The 16498-nt window shown below is 36.6% G+C and overlaps 3 protein-coding genes across 3 annotated transcripts in view; 1 reads left to right on the forward strand and 2 right to left on the reverse strand.

Annotated features, from left to right (window-relative positions):
• LOC102596224 (nifU-like protein 2, chloroplastic) overlaps positions 1-1195 on the forward strand; it is a 4448-nt gene extending 3253 nt beyond the window's left edge. Inside the window, exon 4 of the mRNA XM_006349281.2 lies at positions 532-1195. Coding sequence (XP_006349343.1) covers positions 532-723 — 192 coding nt within the window. The 3' untranslated portion in view covers positions 724-1195. The remainder of the gene's footprint in view (positions 1-531) is intronic.
• A 410-nt stretch (positions 1196-1605) lies between these two features.
• LOC102596556 (ribosome biogenesis protein BOP1 homolog) lies at positions 1606-9441 on the reverse strand. The gene is made up of 18 exons (XM_006349282.2): positions 9169-9441; positions 8567-8635; positions 8271-8444; positions 7455-7609; positions 6973-7090; positions 6767-6868; positions 5912-6068; positions 5694-5802; positions 5503-5605; positions 5245-5395; positions 5018-5150; positions 4833-4939; positions 4684-4754; positions 4523-4583; positions 3665-3892; positions 3496-3580; positions 2754-2932; positions 1606-2192 (listed from the first exon to the last, which is right to left on the reverse strand). Exons 1-18 carry the CDS (start codon positions 9337-9339, stop codon positions 2107-2109), a joined length of 2259 nt encoding a protein of 752 aa, XP_006349344.1. The 5' UTR covers positions 9340-9441; the 3' UTR covers positions 1606-2106.
• A 767-nt stretch (positions 9442-10208) lies between these two features.
• On the reverse strand, positions 10209-15443 carry LOC102596899 (ATP phosphoribosyltransferase 2, chloroplastic). Its single transcript, XM_006349283.2, has 11 exons — positions 14986-15443; positions 14812-14871; positions 14250-14363; positions 12673-12738; positions 12463-12570; positions 12279-12362; positions 12037-12138; positions 11817-11930; positions 11665-11745; positions 11180-11299; positions 10209-10631 (listed from the first exon to the last, which is right to left on the reverse strand). Exons 1-11 carry the CDS (start codon positions 15223-15225, stop codon positions 10536-10538), a joined length of 1185 nt encoding a protein of 394 aa, XP_006349345.1. The 5' UTR covers positions 15226-15443; the 3' UTR covers positions 10209-10535.
• Between the last annotated feature and the right edge of the window lie 1055 nt (positions 15444-16498).

Below are 16498 nucleotides of genomic sequence, written 5' to 3' on the forward strand. Positions count from 1 at the left end.
CGCTTTGCATGGTGTGGGGCTTGAACCTGCGACCTAAGCCACAAATCCTCGACCTTTTGCCACTCGAGCTAGGCCTTGGGGGCTAGTTATTGCACATAACATTGATGCAATTTTAGATATAAGGGATCTGCACGATCTGTAATTATGATTTATCGCACTGGCTTAGTGCAAGTATTTATAAATCTAAGATTATTTATTAAAAAGAAATAATGGAGTTGAAAGAGCAATATGTGCTTCACTGGTACTGTATGATTTGCTTAATATGTGCACCTAGATGTTGTTGCAGTCGAAGATAGAAACTACTCTGTCATAACTAATGCTTGTTTGTCTTGTCTGTGAAAAACAAGAAGTATCTATGGCATCGGCATGTTCACAATGTGATCTTAGACTTCAGCACTTCAACAGCTATACCTATTGATCAAATTGTCGCTAACTCTGAGCCTCTGACTAGATTAAATAAATGTGTGCTCAATAATCTCTGTTTCTTCCCGCAAATCTTCTTACTCTATTTTTCTGTTGCAACTATTTTAGGTTCTTGAAGAGATACGGCCATATCTTGTTGGGGCAGCTGGTGGAAGTTTAGAACTTGTGGCAATTGAGGAGCCAATAGTTAAAGTCCGAATCACAGGTCCTGCAGCTGGTGTAATGACCGTTCGTGTGGCTGTAACTCAGAAACTGAGGGAAAAGATACCATCAATAGCAGCAGTTCAACTCTTGCAGTAGAATGTGGGCGAATAAGCAAAGGAAAGAGGAGCATGATTGGCTCAGTTTGCGTGACGCCTTCATACATTACCTATGTACCAGCAAAGGAAACAGTACACGCTACTTTGTACAGTTGCTCTGCATCTAATTTCAGTCTTTATGTTCTATATTGTATTATTTGAATAGGCACACCCTGGAAAGGGATTTGCAATACCCAGTTTGTGTTGATGGAGATGACCCTGTTATGTGAGTTCAGATGCGAGAGAAGACTTAACAGTGATGAGTACCAGAAAATTCGACGCTGAGAGTTTAGACGCAGACCAGACCGATGGTTGTGAGCCCAAATAATAACCCCTATTTATAAGATGCTGTTGGCCCAAACAAGAAACTTGTATGCGGTCCATGTTTGATTCTTAATAGGTGTTTGCACACGAATTTTATCTGATAGTTTGAAATTAGAACGTTTGATTTATATCTACAAATCATTTGTTTATGGAGAGGGCCTGCAGTCTTTTTGCAACAAGCTTCTTGTTGTTAGTAAAACTCTTAAACCACTTTACTTATGAAATCCAGTACTAAGATGCGGATTGAATTGACTAAAAGGAATTTTTCAGATAAGAACGCTCCATTATGAGCAAATAGATACTCTGGAATCATAACGATTATTGTACGTAGTAGAGCTGCAAAAATTATTAAGGGGTCGTTGCACATTATAGCAGCGCTCGATAAGGAAATCTGCGAGGTGATATGTAAGGAAAATGTAATTACCAAGAGATCAATCACAATACGAGCACTAATTTATGGTATGTTCAACTGTGAAAAAGAGTTCAATATTCTAGTCAAACAATATATGACTGCATCAGATAATAAAAACTAATTCCAATAGACCAAGAACAGCAGAGATAGTTTCTTCAAAATCCCACTGTTATATTGCTAATAGTGCCAAAGATCCTTGCCATTTCTTTCATGCATAAATATAACAATATTACAAAAATATGATAACTCAGTTTATGGTAAAAAAAATAATGGAGAGCTCCAGTGTGCCAAGTACTTCGCCCATATGCCCCTAGCTCTAGCACTACAGAAAATGCTGACATGAGAATAACTTGGGGAGAGTTCTCCTCTCGTAAAAAAAAACCCGCTTTGGGTGAATTGCATCGAACACTCCCATACACGAGAGGTGATCGTCTTGATCATACAAAGGAACAGTGCCAACTTCTCTATCTATATGTGGAATTCATTGTTTGCCTGTGAGAAAGAACAAGTGATCCTCCCTTTGTCCAAGCAGGCAACTTCCAAAATTTCCCCACAGCAATGTATACAGTGCAATGTACTGTCTTCCTCTTTCAGATAAACAAATGCACACGACAATCAGTAGCATAGATGCATTTTGGAGTAATCTTCTTAGTGACAGTAGAGCTTGATCACAGAGTCTGCTCCTGCAGTAAACAACCATGGTTGCCTAGGATGGAACTTGCAGTCCATGACACCTGAAGACAGTGGCAATCAAGAAATGTCAACAAAGTGGTAGCATGACACATTGCACATAAAATAAAGACTCAAGACCAAACTAGTATAGTTTTTATTTGACCTCAATTTACAAATAATATTGAAATTTGCTTCACAGATTAGTTTAAGAACTTGCAAAACACCTAGGGGATCCTTAAATTTAGATCTCGACCCATCAACTCAAGTGAATCTAGCCCTCTGGCGTATGTCCTCCAAAATACCAGGACGGCCATGATTGAGTTTGTACCATCAATCTTGTCAGCTGTCTTTTTCTATAGCAACATTAAGTATTCCTCTAGATGCTTTTATTGTCTTAACGCGGAAAATTTGACCTCAAAAGGTCCAACCAGACAGGTTCGTAATACAATAATGTATTGACAAACATATTGTATCAAAATGTATTTGAGAGTAAGTGAAACTATACAACACTAATTGCTGCAGCTTCATCAGATTAACATTTCTTTCCTCCAGTGTAGGACAGGATGGCAAGTGGGTACTGGAGTAGAATCATTATATGCTGAAAAGACAGGGTAAGGCCATACCTCTTCCATTTTCACTGGCATGACCACGAAGAATCTCCAGAGGTACAATCAATGGATTCTGGTTTAGATCTGAATAAACCATGCCATGGAAAACGTATGCCGTACAATCGTCAGAAGATGAAGCAAACAAAGGATAGGAGCGATGAAAGGCCACTCTGTTGATGTCCTTCGGATGGCAACTGTAACATGGAAAAACCTCCAAATAAGCGCATTTGTGGACCAAGTTGAGCAAAGAATGAATAGACTAACCAATCACATTTGTAGAGAAGAACTAGTGGATATTTTCAATATAAGACATCTAATGCCTGCAACTTATCTCAAACAAGATCCTTCCAATAAGCAAATCAAATTAAGATAGCATGAGCACGAGAACTTAAGTGCACAACTTAACATGTATCAGCACAAGACTCAAATCCAAAACTGGCACAAACATCAATTCACTAGACTGGATTCATAAAAGCAACACAAGACACATCCAAAAAAAGCTTTTGGAAAAGACAAGCCAATTACAAGTTTGAGAACTCCTTGAGGTTAAGATAAAAGGAATGTCAAACAAGCACACGCAAGCACACATCAAGTAGCATAAATGCAAAAATGTGTGCACAATCTGACATGTTTCAGTACAAGACTTAAATCCACAATAGGCGTAACCATTAAGTCACCAGACTGAATTCATAAAAACAACACAAGACACGCGGAGAAAAACTTTTCAAAATTACAAAAATCAATTTAAAGAGCATACTTGAGAACTCTGTAAGGTTGAGATGAAAGGTCCATGTCAAACCAGCACAGTTTCCCGTCTTTGCTCCCTACAATAAGATTGTCACCTGCACAAAAAATTTTAAAAGCATTTTAACCAGTTGAGTATAGAGACTAGCAGACAACATCATCAAAGAGAATCCAAGACATACCACCAGGATGAATAGCAATAGACGAGACTTCGCGAACCCCTGTCTCTAGCTTCTTAATGAGCTTTTGCTTCAAGAGATCATAAACACGAATATTTTTCTTTGTTGAAATAAAGAAGGCAGAGCGAGAGGGATGGAAAGCTGTTGAAACTGGAAGTCCATGAAGCTTGAATGGTATTCTCTGAGTCTGTTTCTTTGAGAGCAGGTGAATCAGAACTGCTTTTGATTGGGGTGGATAAGAGTCAAGAAATAACAACAATCAACTAAGCAGTCTCAAGAGTTTCACAATAATGAGGCAAGAAACACGCACAAACACCCTCCCGCCTGATCTTTCTGTGTCCATGTATCTTCTCTTTCAAACAAACAGAACGGTTTACTTCTAAAAAACGAAAGAAGACGGCCCTTACAGGATATGCTAAGGACAGTTTGCCAAAGCATTTTCACCAACAGATGCACGTCGGTACCACTACTAGATCATACAGAATTAATACAGAACCAACCATATATGCTTTATTTATCACATCACACGACTATAAAATGTAAGGTAACTTACAAATGTGTACAGTTCGCCAATACTTATTTACCAATATGGCCGAAATATACACAACCTATATACTGATTATGTATATTATATGTATAGGTATGTATAGTATCTATATATATTTAGTATAAGCATGCACAGCCTATATATTTTGCACATACTTTGTAAACTAGTTGGCCAAAGTGTTTAGGGCTGTAATTATCCCTAAAATGTATAAGCCTTTAACAGACACTATAAAACATAAAAACATAGGCAGGGGATGAGAAGCAGGCACTCATGTTGAAAGATCAGGCCAATAATGTAAATCAGATGAAGGATATCAGATGGCATAAGCGTTGAGAAATAGTCGCCCTTCCGATGCCACTCAACTGAAGAAACAGTCTGCACAATCCAATGACAAACATTTGAGTTACACAGGAGAGATTTCATAGTGATATTACCTGAGTCATCACAAAGTATCAATGGGAAGCATGAAAGGTACCTTAAAGTGCTTCAACCTGATTCCCCCGTGCTTATCATCTTGAACCCAATTCACAGCGGTTTTATCATTATCTAAGCAAAATAACTAGAGTTAGGCAACATAATGAGTAATAACTTACACAAATTGCGGAGTGTTCAAATGAAACTGACCAGAGTCATCAGGGGTTGATGGAGTTTCAACACGCAAAAGCTCTTCAAGACTCTTCTGTTCTTCTGCATTGCCAAGTCCAGTATTCAAAAGATATACATCTTCTCCCCTACAACATTTATGTGGTAGTGGTTTAAGATCCAACCAATATGATAACAATTATCATATGCTCCAGTTAATCACTTACATGCAGACTGCCAATATGGGACGTTCAGGCAAAGGATTCCAGGAGACATGACTTACAGATTCCCCAAGCTCCCAGATCCTGATACACCTTCCAGTTTCAACCTCCCAAATGCGCACCGTTCCATCACTTGAACCTTCACATGGACGAGTCAAAAGTATCTAAGCACTTCAATCTCATAGCATTTATCCAACAAAGAAGCATAACATCTCCAGGACAAAAGATCATACCAGAAGCAATCCACTGCCCAGTAGATTCTGTAGAAATCGACACAACGGGACCTTTATGACCTTTATACTCGAGATAACACGACGTTGGATAAGGTCTGAGATCCTTGCGACTTGGCAACTTGGGCTTCAAAGACTCGGGATCAATATTAATCTGCACAAAAATAGAGATTTATTGCGAAAGATATCAGATTATGATCTGAGCCCCATAAACAATAGGCAGATGAAATGAAGGGAGAAGGGGCCAAATCCTTAACGTACACGTTTTTTCCGAGCCCTTGGACATAAATAAAGATCCAAACAGCGGCCAAAATTTTCATTGACTGCTTTCTCGTATGCTGGAACATTTCTCAACGATGTGAACCTAAAGCAGTGACAAGGTTAGCATTAAGACGTTAAAATATAACAGCTGTACAGAGCACACTATAAAACAATCAAATAGGCACTAATACCGTTTCGGGATAAACTTTGGTCGGTCTTCCTCAAACATAAGCTGATAAGAATTGATCTCTTCTTGTGTAGGAATATATTCTAAAGAAGGGTTATAAGACTCCTCGTGACCTGAAAATTGGAAGGTGTTAGGTATGGATAGTATACTTTATGCAAAAAGGGTAAACAGGAAAGATAATATACAAAATTATCATCTAGAAAGGATGGTCAGGTTGCAAACCAGGCAGTTTTGGTTTTGGAGCAGGAATATATGCCAACCCTTGTCTATCTATTGCACTGGAATCATCTCCCCATAAGAGGTAGGCACTTGGCTCTTCCTTTGGCTTCTCGTCAAATTTTATAAGTCCCTTTCGAATTGCCCGCACATATTGGACAACCTGTAAGTTCAGCAGACACAACCAATCGTAAAAACCACCAAAAAATGTCAATCCCAATAATACATCGAACATACAAAAACCTAGAAAGACTCCCTCAAATTTACTGATACTGACTTATATTTTAGTGTAACCATACCCCAAATGCCCTCCTTTTGGGATTCCTGGTACGAATGTAACAGTACTAGCAACAATCTCTTGATATTATTCAGTATTAGCATCCGTCTTGGATTATTAGCATTGAGGTTGAGAGAAGACAACTAGAAGAGGAACACTAGACGATAATATCCTAGGAATATTTGCAAAATTAGTATATCTGCTGGTACATGTGCTTGTACACATTGCCTTTTAAGTATAACACTTGATTTGAGCCAAAAGACGAGTTCGATTTCTCCTGAAAGTTCGTTTATACACCTATATAACATAGGTCATCTGCCTGGGCTCTTATCAGTTATCAGTGACATAATTAAGCAAAATCAACCAACCATGTACATAGTTGTACAATATATAAAGACATGGACAAGTTGAACCCGAAAAGAGGAAACAGATCCTTTCAGAAACATCCTAGTTAAGTGGAGGAGAGAACTAACCATATAAGATCCTACTGACGAGTTATCAAGAAAAAGCAGATTATACACTTCCAACATCACTCCAGACTAGTAAGAAAATAAAGCAGGGAAAAAAGTATCAAAAGAACTTACCTTTTTACTCTCCCATTTTGAAGGGATAAAACGTCTCTTTGGTTCTGGTGCACTAGAAAGAGGATGCTTCGAGTCATCCCAGGAAAACCAGTCAACATAAGGCTGCAGAACAGAGTGACAAATAAGAGTAAATGAGTTAGATTAAGTCAAGAACAAGTATCCCTGCAAGAAACTCCAGTGCCAAATGGTAATTATAGAGCACGAACCGCATATGGATCAAAATCAGCATGAGGTGCCTTTCCTTTCAGCAATCTTTTGATGACCTTAACTTCTTCTTTCGTGAGTTCAACTTCTTCATCATTATATTCATCATAAATCTTACGCCTGAATTCACAATATACACACATAATAAGCAACCAAAAGAGAATGGATCTACAGATCACCTTATCACAAATCTCTAAAGAGAAAAGAAACTTAGTAGGGTGATAACTAATTTGAAGAGTGAAGCACGAAAAGGAAATGTCACCTTCTTGATAAAGTGTTATTCTGGTTGCCTTTTCTTAGCCCATTCATACATTAAATAGTTCGGTACAAACTTACAAGCCAGGGTAAATAACGAAAGAGGGGATACGAACTATTGACATTCCAAAAGGAGGATAATACTAGTCTAACACATGCAATGCTTGGGCGATTATCAAAAAGATAGGCAGTATTAAACACTCCCTTGTGTTGATAATGATTAACTCACCAATTCTTGGAATCATCAACACTGGCAAGAAATGAGTCCAATTTATCTTGTCTCTCTTTTTTTTTGATCTTCTTCCCTGCAAGATCATATCCAATATGTTCCTCTTCTTTGTACCATTTCAACGGAACATCTCCAACAGTATTACGAGGATCAACCTGACAGGACAAAATGTAATTGAATAGAAAGATAAAAACTACAAAAATAAGCAGAAAATTCATAGAAGAAGTTATCCTTAGACCACTCATACATGAAAGAACAGGACAGCATGCAACATCATATTTTAGGCTCCACCAGGTATCATCATATTATCAACTCTGACCAAGTGTTTTCAAAAGTAAAAAAATACAAAAAGCAACAAGGTCCATGGGCTTGAAGCGAAAAGTGAGAAGTGAAACGCACAGTTTGTGGAAGTGAAGCACACAAGCTACAGAATCAGGAAATACTGAACATACGTGAATTTAGTACTGCAATAATTAACTAGCAATTATAATTACAAATTTTAGCATCCAATTTACAATATTGTTGATATCAATTGAACTCCTTGAAATTGAGGTTCAAACTTCAAAGAACAGACCACTTTTTGTTAGTATTACTTTGCCTGTCATTTGTTGAAATGTACACTTCTATGAAGTTCATAGTTTTTCCCATAAATCGATAACCCTCGCTTTGCATCGTTTCCTCGCTTCAAGTGATGGATTAAAACAACAATGTTTTGGCTAGTAAAAATAAAGCGACCCGAAGAATAAAATGGTACTGCCACCTATAATGCAATTTATGACTCCTTCCATTTCTTAGCCCCAGGGGGGGAAAACAAACCTCATCTTCAGACGAATCGCTCTCTTCAACTACTGTGCGGGAATCATCGCTTTCAGCATCGTCATCTTTACCATGTTCAGTATCATCTCTACCACTGCCACTTGCACCATTACCACTAACATCATCACTTTTGGCATCAAAAGAATCTTCACCGTCACTTGATACAAAAACATCCTGCAAAAATGAGGAACATCTTTGATCAACAAAGTTCCAGTTAATCGCAATCCTATGAATGAGGCAGCATGTATTCCCACTTATCTTACACCAACCTAAAAAAAATAGAAATTACCATGTACCTCTTCCCCGGATAGATGACTATCTTCTGATCCAGATTCACCAAGTGATCCATCATCATCAGAAAAATCCTGGAACAATAATGACCAACCATCACGCACAATATAAAAACTTGGAACAATCAATTTATCTGATTTAATTGAGAACAACAATCCTAGATTGTTTCAATTACCAGCACACCGATATATGCTAAGAAGTCACGATGCTGACAGCTCCACCCAATTCTTACCACTAGACTACAATATAGCTAACGGCATTTTCATTGATTAAGGAAAAGGGATGTAAACCCACTAAGAAAATTTGAAGATTCTGAATTTAAATTTGCTGAGTTATGGTACTAGGAGCTTTAAACCAACCAATGCTTAGAGAATAGAGAGTCATGAGGCATTTTCAATAATGAGAGGAAGCCGAAACAGAAAACTTATAATAATTGAATCTTTTCAAGTTAAACGTACGCCTAACATAGCTTATACAATTAATAATGAGAGCATTAATCCTGCAAGTCATGATAAACATTGCTTAATCATTATGCTTTCAAAGCACGCAATTGTACAAAGGGTTCTTGAAAGGTTTCTTGAGTTAATTTTAATTTATTCATAATTACCTCGTCATCATCGTCAGAAACAACAGGGGATTCTACAAAATTTTCTTCATCTTTGCTTCTTTCTACCACCTCTTCCGTATTCTCCTTTTGTTCCAATAAGTTAATTGCTTCTTCTTTCTCTGCATCTTTCTGCAAGTTTTTCTGACGGGCACTCCTCCTCGGAACCTTCATCTCTATGACAGCAGGAGAAGAAGAAGAAGAAGAAGAAGAGGAGTAAAGTTGCAAGGGTTTAAAGAGGAGAACGATGCTAGGGTTTTAATGTCCTCTACTTATTTTGTATTTTCTGTCGAAATAACCCCTTCAGTTTTATGTTTTTTCATATGGATCCTCTTATTAGCATTTAAATTGCAACAAACGCCTATTCTTTTCCCCTTTATTTTAACTGAGTTTTATTATGTGGGTAATTTTAAATAAGTACTGTAATTATTAATATTGAGGGTTTAAGATAAATATTACTATATGGGTTTAGTTACAGTTGAAAAACTTATTATTATTTTTAAATTGATACAACAAAGTTCATGTAGAATGATAATCGGTACCAAATATTGTAAAACATATGAGTATAAGTTTTAATATAGCGTATCTATTGTTTTATATGGAATAAAATGTGAGATAAACCATGATTACATTAATAAAAACTTTTCAAACAAAAATGCTCTAAAAATATGTTATCTCTAAATAATAATCATTGTATGGTTTATTCGCCGTATAACACATGACAAATCCATGCATTATACATTCTCCATGTACTAATAGTTGTTGTATCATTAATTCATCGTTTAACAATTTATGTATTTATCATTCACTGTATAGAAAGTTATATATTACAATCCCTGTAACAAAAGCAATCAACCAAATATTATCAGAAGTTATGATAGAGTCCTTTAGTCAAAGATATCGGATTTAAGAATGGTGAATGAAGCCCTTGTAATAAGCTCTTTTTTTTTTTTTGCTTTCAATTTTTAGTTTTACTTTTCGGTCAAACAACAAGATTCTCATTCTGGTTCTAGCAACGAAAATAAGAAGAGAGAAGATAATCATTCCTACTAAACAAAAAGCATAAGATAAGCCAGATGTGAACTCGTACAATTAAAGTAGAGTAAACAAGGGCACTTTTTCTGTTCAGCATGGCAAATATCACGTTTAAGCAATCTTAGAATTGCCATTGGCACCAAAATGAATGACACACTATTGTTACAACAAGAGCTGATATAAATAGGAAGTCTAAATGGCAATGCGATACAAAATTTTCCAGTTTATTAACAATGCCGAATTCCCCTTTCATATGGAGTCCTGGTTTCTTCATGTTTGCCTCTCCAAAAAAGGCACTGTGGTTGTGGAAACCAATCGTGGCATTGTTAGATAGATCAAAGTCCCAAAGTTGAAAGGAGTTGACGCCATCTTGGTGTTTCTTCATCAAAAATATAGGTCAACGGAGAAATCAGGACACCACTCCCTCCAATCTGTAGAAGACATTCAATAAGCAACAAGTTATTACTTGAAGACCTGAACTTGGATGCTTTGCGCATATGAAAGAAAAGAAGTATAAAGTAACAGATAGGGTTGTAGAGAGTTAAGGTTCAGTCTGACAGAGATCATAGGTTGATCTGATTGAAAAATGCCACTCAAGTATGTTAAAGGGGTGCAAACTAGGACAAAAGTAATGGAACATATCCACACACACATTGATGTGTTTCAGTAGTCTCATTTTCACTTTAAATAGGGACAGAAAGCAAAAAGTGGCAAATGGCAAGACACAGAAAGTCTTCCAACCGGTTTAACATCCACTCTCCCCCCTCCAAGCAAACACCCCAAAACCCAGAAATAGATCGCCACATCAAAACAGAACAAAAGAAATGTGCTCAAGCTGTTTGTTGAACAACTGAAGAAAGCAAATACAGCATAACAGAACATCCAGAGTCCAATTTCTGGATTTGGTCAGCAAGAGATTTGAAGTTACACATCAATTGTACAATTGTCAAAATATTATGGGACAGAAATAGCATCTCACCGCCCTAAGCTGCTGAACAGACTTGTAAAGTGCTTTCTTTGGTACACATATGACAATGGCAAAGTAATCAGCTGTAACCCGTCCATCCCGCTTGCAAAAGACTGGACTTATGGTGGGTCCCTGTAAGTAGAAGATAAAAAAAAAAAATGAGCTATCAAAAGATTTACGGACAGTATGAGCTATTGAGCTGTATTTGAATTTTAGGTGAAATGGGTTTGAGACCCACTCCTATCCCAGCCATTGATCCCATGATATAGTGATAAGATCAAAGGCTGGACAGTGGACAGTGTAGGTGTAAAAACCTGTTCCACCAGAAGAATTGTTCAGCCATAAGAATGTTTGCTTGGGACTGTCCAGAAGTAAACTATGTCCTCTTAAAAATAATTATTTTCAATCACGTCTCTTAATAGCTGTAGCTTAGTAAAAATTCTTAGATTTTTTCTTTAAATTATAATCTTTCTGTGCAATTCAGGGACTTGAATAACCTGCAATCCAGATAGTGACGTTTGGCTCAACATTCGTTCAGCGACTTCCTCTGCACTGCTTCCTCGCATATTAGCAGTTACCTGCCATGAGATGTGTCAGACAACCAATACAGGTATAACAAAAATCTCAGCATAAAAGAAGTTACACACACCGTAAATTGACCTTCAGCCCTCAGATGTGCCTCCAGTCTTTCTAGCATTTCATGTGTTATATCAAGTGCACCTTTTCGCTGCATTAGGGACTTTCTGCCAGCGACAAGTACCGCCTGAAAGGGCAAAATACGATCAAAGAATAGTCAAGAAGGCAACTCAAATTGCATACCAAAAGAATATCAAAGATGCTGATACATCCCAGCTGGAAGGAATGATCACCTGACTTTGCACGATGACTCCACCTTCTATTTCCTTCAGATTGTTTTCTCTCAGTGTGGTTCCGCTGCTCACTAGATCCACAATAGCATCAGCTATTCCCATCTGAATTATTATTATTATTACAGAGAAACAAAGAATAAGAATACAGGAGGTGCATGTTTAAAAGGCAGTTAATAGTAACATTATTACAGAGGGAGACAGAATAACTATTATTATTGCAAAGAGACAAAGGATAACACTACCGCTGGAGCTGCTTCCAGGGCTCCATCAGCAGTTGAAAAAGTGACATGCTTCAACCCATTTTCTTTCATAAATTTAGGACCCATCTGGAAATGATGATTACTAATGAGCACATCAAAACGGGGAAAAAAAGAAGCAAAAAAGACATGTAAAAAGAAAGCATATGCAAAAGTAATAGCATTATACATATGTGAATCCTGTTGCAACTCTCAGTGGCCTCTCAGGTGTCCACTGTGGCATCTCTGCTAACTCCTTCATTGAGTTCACATTCTCAAAAATCCCATATTTTGGTATCTGAAAAATGAAGTAGATCTTACTGACAAGAATAACACATCAAAACAGCAAGAAGGGTACAATAAGTGTGTTACAGTTCTCCTGTAAAGTACGATAACTTACAGCAAGAGATAAACGACAATCACCATACTCAAGGGCATCATGGACAATGATGAGATCTTCATCCCCCTGCCAAAGAGAAAGTACTGAGCATCCATTCTAAGGACTTTGCTTGTAAATATGTTTTTACTTTGGACAATAAACTGACTCCACAAACTTAGAAATAACTTTTGAACCGATAGTTACATACAAGATTGATGAGTGTGGTCACTATCTTTATTTAAAATCAGTTCATACAAAACAAACTAAATGTAACCCAAGTAATATAGCAGCTTAGTCATAATATGAGCTTGTGACATGTTTACTTACAACATATGCATGCCGAATATAGATACAAAACTGCTCAAAATAACTCCACATTTCCAAGTTAAGAGAACAGTCACAACGCTAATGAAAGTGCAAATATGAGTTTTATATGGAAAGTTCCACAAATAAAAGAAGTTAATCGCCAATACAAGTGTCTTTTGAAACTTGATGGTTGTTATGTCTAGTAATTTATCAATCCAGCTTGTCACAAAATAAACATATATAATCTTATAACTATAAGATGATCAGCAGTGAGTTTAAACTTTCCAATGTACATCCCAGAAATGTGAATTTTCTAGCTGAGAACTCTTTCTAGACTCGAGAAAATTAGCTATTGAACTATCAATGCTCCAGGTTATGAGACAGTTCATAAGATGTTCATTTGACATCTACTTTTCTCTATGCTTCTTATTTCATTTCTTTTCTTTACATAATTATTTCTTTCTTATTCATTTAACTTAAACGTGAAGCAAAAATAATCTAACCACAAGAAATAAAAATGAGGTAAACTTTGTTTCCTATTAAGGTGAAGATTCAGCAAAATTAACTATTCACTGTTAAACTACCAGTGCAGACAGTTTACACAGATGTTCAATTAAACTCGCATGATGTCTTCTTCAATTGTTTCTTTTTATTGTATTTTTTTTTATGACAAGGGAAACCCGCAGCCGCTACCCTCTGGGTGCACACAGGGTAAAACCCCCGCTCCTATGCAATAGCTCGCAAACCACATAGGAGAGGTAACCCGCACTAGGCAAGCCCGGTGCGACGAGCTCAACCCAGAAGGCAAACCCCTTGCTTTCGCTGGCAAGGGGTTTCGAACTTGAGACCTCCAACATGGAAATCCCAAGCCCAAACCACTGGGCCACCCCGAAGGGTTCTTTTTATTTTATTGTATTTTAACTTAGCTTTAATTCGTAAAACAGCCCAAACCTTCAACACCAGCAGAAGAAGTAAGGATCGTGAACGTAATAGCAATTTGGAAAGAGAGATGAGATGACATGTTATAGTATCTCATAGGAGAAATGGCAACTGGCTTATCTAAAAGAGGAACAGAGCACATTTCACAAACGATATAACAATCTAGAAGACAATAACCATTTAACATTAGAGTTTTTACATAAGTTTAGATGCATTACCCAGGAAAGCTAGATTCATTTCATATTTATCTGCTTACATAATATTAGGTTTCTTTAAACAATATTCGAATTATGAACATTTTGACTCGTCTATGCTTTCATATGAACGAACAAGCTGAAACACTCAGTTCTTACCTGCCCATATTCACAAACTGTGTCGAGACCAACAATACCAAGGTCTAAATCTCCAGCTACCAACTTCCGCACAATGTCTTTTGGCCGTTGAAACCACACTTCCAGATTGGGTATCTACAACAGAGAGAGAAATTCCCCATGTAACCAAGTAAATCATGTGTTTTCCTGAAATATAAGCTCTAGGTTCCACAGATTTAACCAGAAAACACATTGCTCAAATACACAGAGAAGGCAGCACCTACATTCTTCCTAATTACTAACTGTGAAAATGTCGAACAAATATCAGAAATAGAGGGGGAAAAACATTAATAATGCATGTGAAAGAAATGGAACATAGATATGTTGTAATCACCAAAAAGCTTATGAATTAAGAGTTCAATTAAAGACACATCTATTAGCTAATATATCCATGTACACAGGGAAGGCAGCACCTACATTCTTCCTAATAGCTAACATCTCTCTTGCCCTCCTACCCCTTACAATCTTACTGAATCCAAATAGCTAATTCAAAATCCACATTCTTCTCATTTATAGTTATTGAAAAAACAGAAATTCTGCAGACCTGTGGAATTTCTGCAACGTACTGCCGCGGATTCACCTGCCTAACTGATAGCTGGCAATCCTGTAATTCACCAACAAGAAGATTAGCAAGTTAAATTCAGCATTTCAATATTGTTTCATGTATACATTAGTTAACAAGAAGAAAAAAGACGAATCCACGAGCGAATTCCTATACCTTGAGAAGATCGAGAGAATCAGCAGCCATTCGGCCTTTGCTAGGCAAACCGATGCGAACTTCGGTTCTATCGGAAGGTCTCTTCTCCACATTACCGTTCACGACGGCCAGAGGAGACGTAGCCGAGCAACATGAGACGGTGAATTTAAGGGAAACTTTTCGACAGCTAGTGACTGATGATTGAGAAGAAAGGAGAGTTGAAACTGAGCCTTGAAGGAAAAACGTCTGAATCGCCGTCATGTTTTCACTTTTTCCGTCCAATAAAATGCCGGCGCCGGGAATTGAGGCGGAGACTGATTGAGAAGAGATAAAATCGCCGCCGCGAAGGAGTGATTGGGATGGTGGAGATGGAAGTGAGAGTAACAGGCGCGTGTAGTGTAAGGAAGATTCTCTTGGGGCAAAGAGAACTATTCCCTTGATTGAAAAATGGGAAATGACGATTTTAGACCCCTCTTACTACCCCTTGTGTTCCTATTTACCTGTGGTTTTATTTCTCATTTCACAAAATTGATGCACTATTCTTTTTATTTTATAAAGAGTTAGTATTAATCTTAAAACTATGTATTTGAGTATTTGACCAATCTAGGAAAATAAAATAATAATTTTATATTCGCTAGTTAAATTAATTAATCAAAATAAATAAGTTCATGTTCATTTATTGAAGATTTGATTTCAAGAGAATATTAAATAAGAATATAATAATAAATTTATTTGATTTTTTAAGGGACGTAAATCTAAAACGATGACAACTAAGGGTGTGTTTGGTAAGAAGGAAAATGTTTTCCTGAAAAACAAGTAGATTTTTGACTTATTTTCTCATGTTTGGTTGGTGAATTTTTCGGGAAAAAATTTTAGTGTTTGATTTATGAATGAAAAATGTTTTTGAGAAATATCTTTTATTTTTACTAGAGTAGAAAATAATTTTTGAAATTGAAAATATTTTTTAAAAACAAACTTAAATTTTTTTTTGGGGGTGGGGTGGGGGGGAGTGTCTGAAGCATTTTCTAACATTTATGCATCATTTTGATAGGCACTGGATACATTCAATGCTGCAATTGTTTCTCCAATATATTATAATTGAGGTTAAAAATATTTTTTTAAAACAAGCTTTATATTTATTTTAATTTTTTTTTTGGGGGGGTGGTTTGAGAGTAGAGACAAAATAAATTGATTTTTTCAACAAAAAAAATTGTAATTTGAAGTTGAAAGAGAGTTTTGGAAAATATTTTCCTTAAGTTTTGAAGGAAATTCATTTTCCTTAAATTTGAGGAAAATGATTTGATTTGAGAAAAAAAATTCAAAACTTTTAACCCAACCAAACATGAGAAAATTGAAAAATCCTTCGTACCAAACACACCCTAAATAGGAACTGTGAAAGTAGTTTATAATGATTTTGGTCTTTATGTTGTTAGATTAAGTTTATTTAACTTTTAATTTAATAAGATATGTAATTTTAATTCTTATACCCAACTTGACGTTAACCCCATTAACTTCTGGCTCTCCTTTTTTATTC

Source organism: Solanum tuberosum, unplaced genomic scaffold (assembly GCF_000226075.1).
Source record: "Solanum tuberosum cultivar DM 1-3 516 R44 unplaced genomic scaffold, SolTub_3.0 scf00105, whole genome shotgun sequence".
Lineage (NCBI taxonomy): Eukaryota > Viridiplantae > Streptophyta > Magnoliopsida > Solanales > Solanaceae > Solanum > Solanum tuberosum.

Coding starts and splice junctions, on each gene's coding strand:
- LOC102596899 (XM_006349283.2), bottom strand. CDS start 15,225: ATGACGGCGATTCAGACGTTTTTCCTTCAAGGCTCAGTTTCAACTCTC. Junction 14,872..14,985: donor ATTCTCTCGATCTTCTCAAG/GTATAGGAATTC, acceptor GGTGAATTACAG/GATTGCCAGCTATCAGTTAG. Junction 10,632..11,179: donor CTGTTCAGCAGCTTAGGGCG/GTGAGATGCTAT, acceptor TGTCTTCTACAG/ATTGGAGGGAGTGGTGTCCT.
- LOC102596556 (XM_006349282.2), bottom strand. CDS start 9,339: ATGAAGGTTCCGAGGAGGAGTGCCCGTCAGAAAAACTTGCAGAAAGAT. Junction 7,091..7,454: donor GTTGATGATTCCAAGAATTG/GTGAGTTAATCA, acceptor TTGTGAATTCAG/GCGTAAGATTTATGATGAAT. Junction 4,584..4,683: donor TCAGGTTGAAGCACTTTAAG/GTACCTTTCATG, acceptor TGGATTGTGCAG/ACTGTTTCTTCAGTTGAGTG.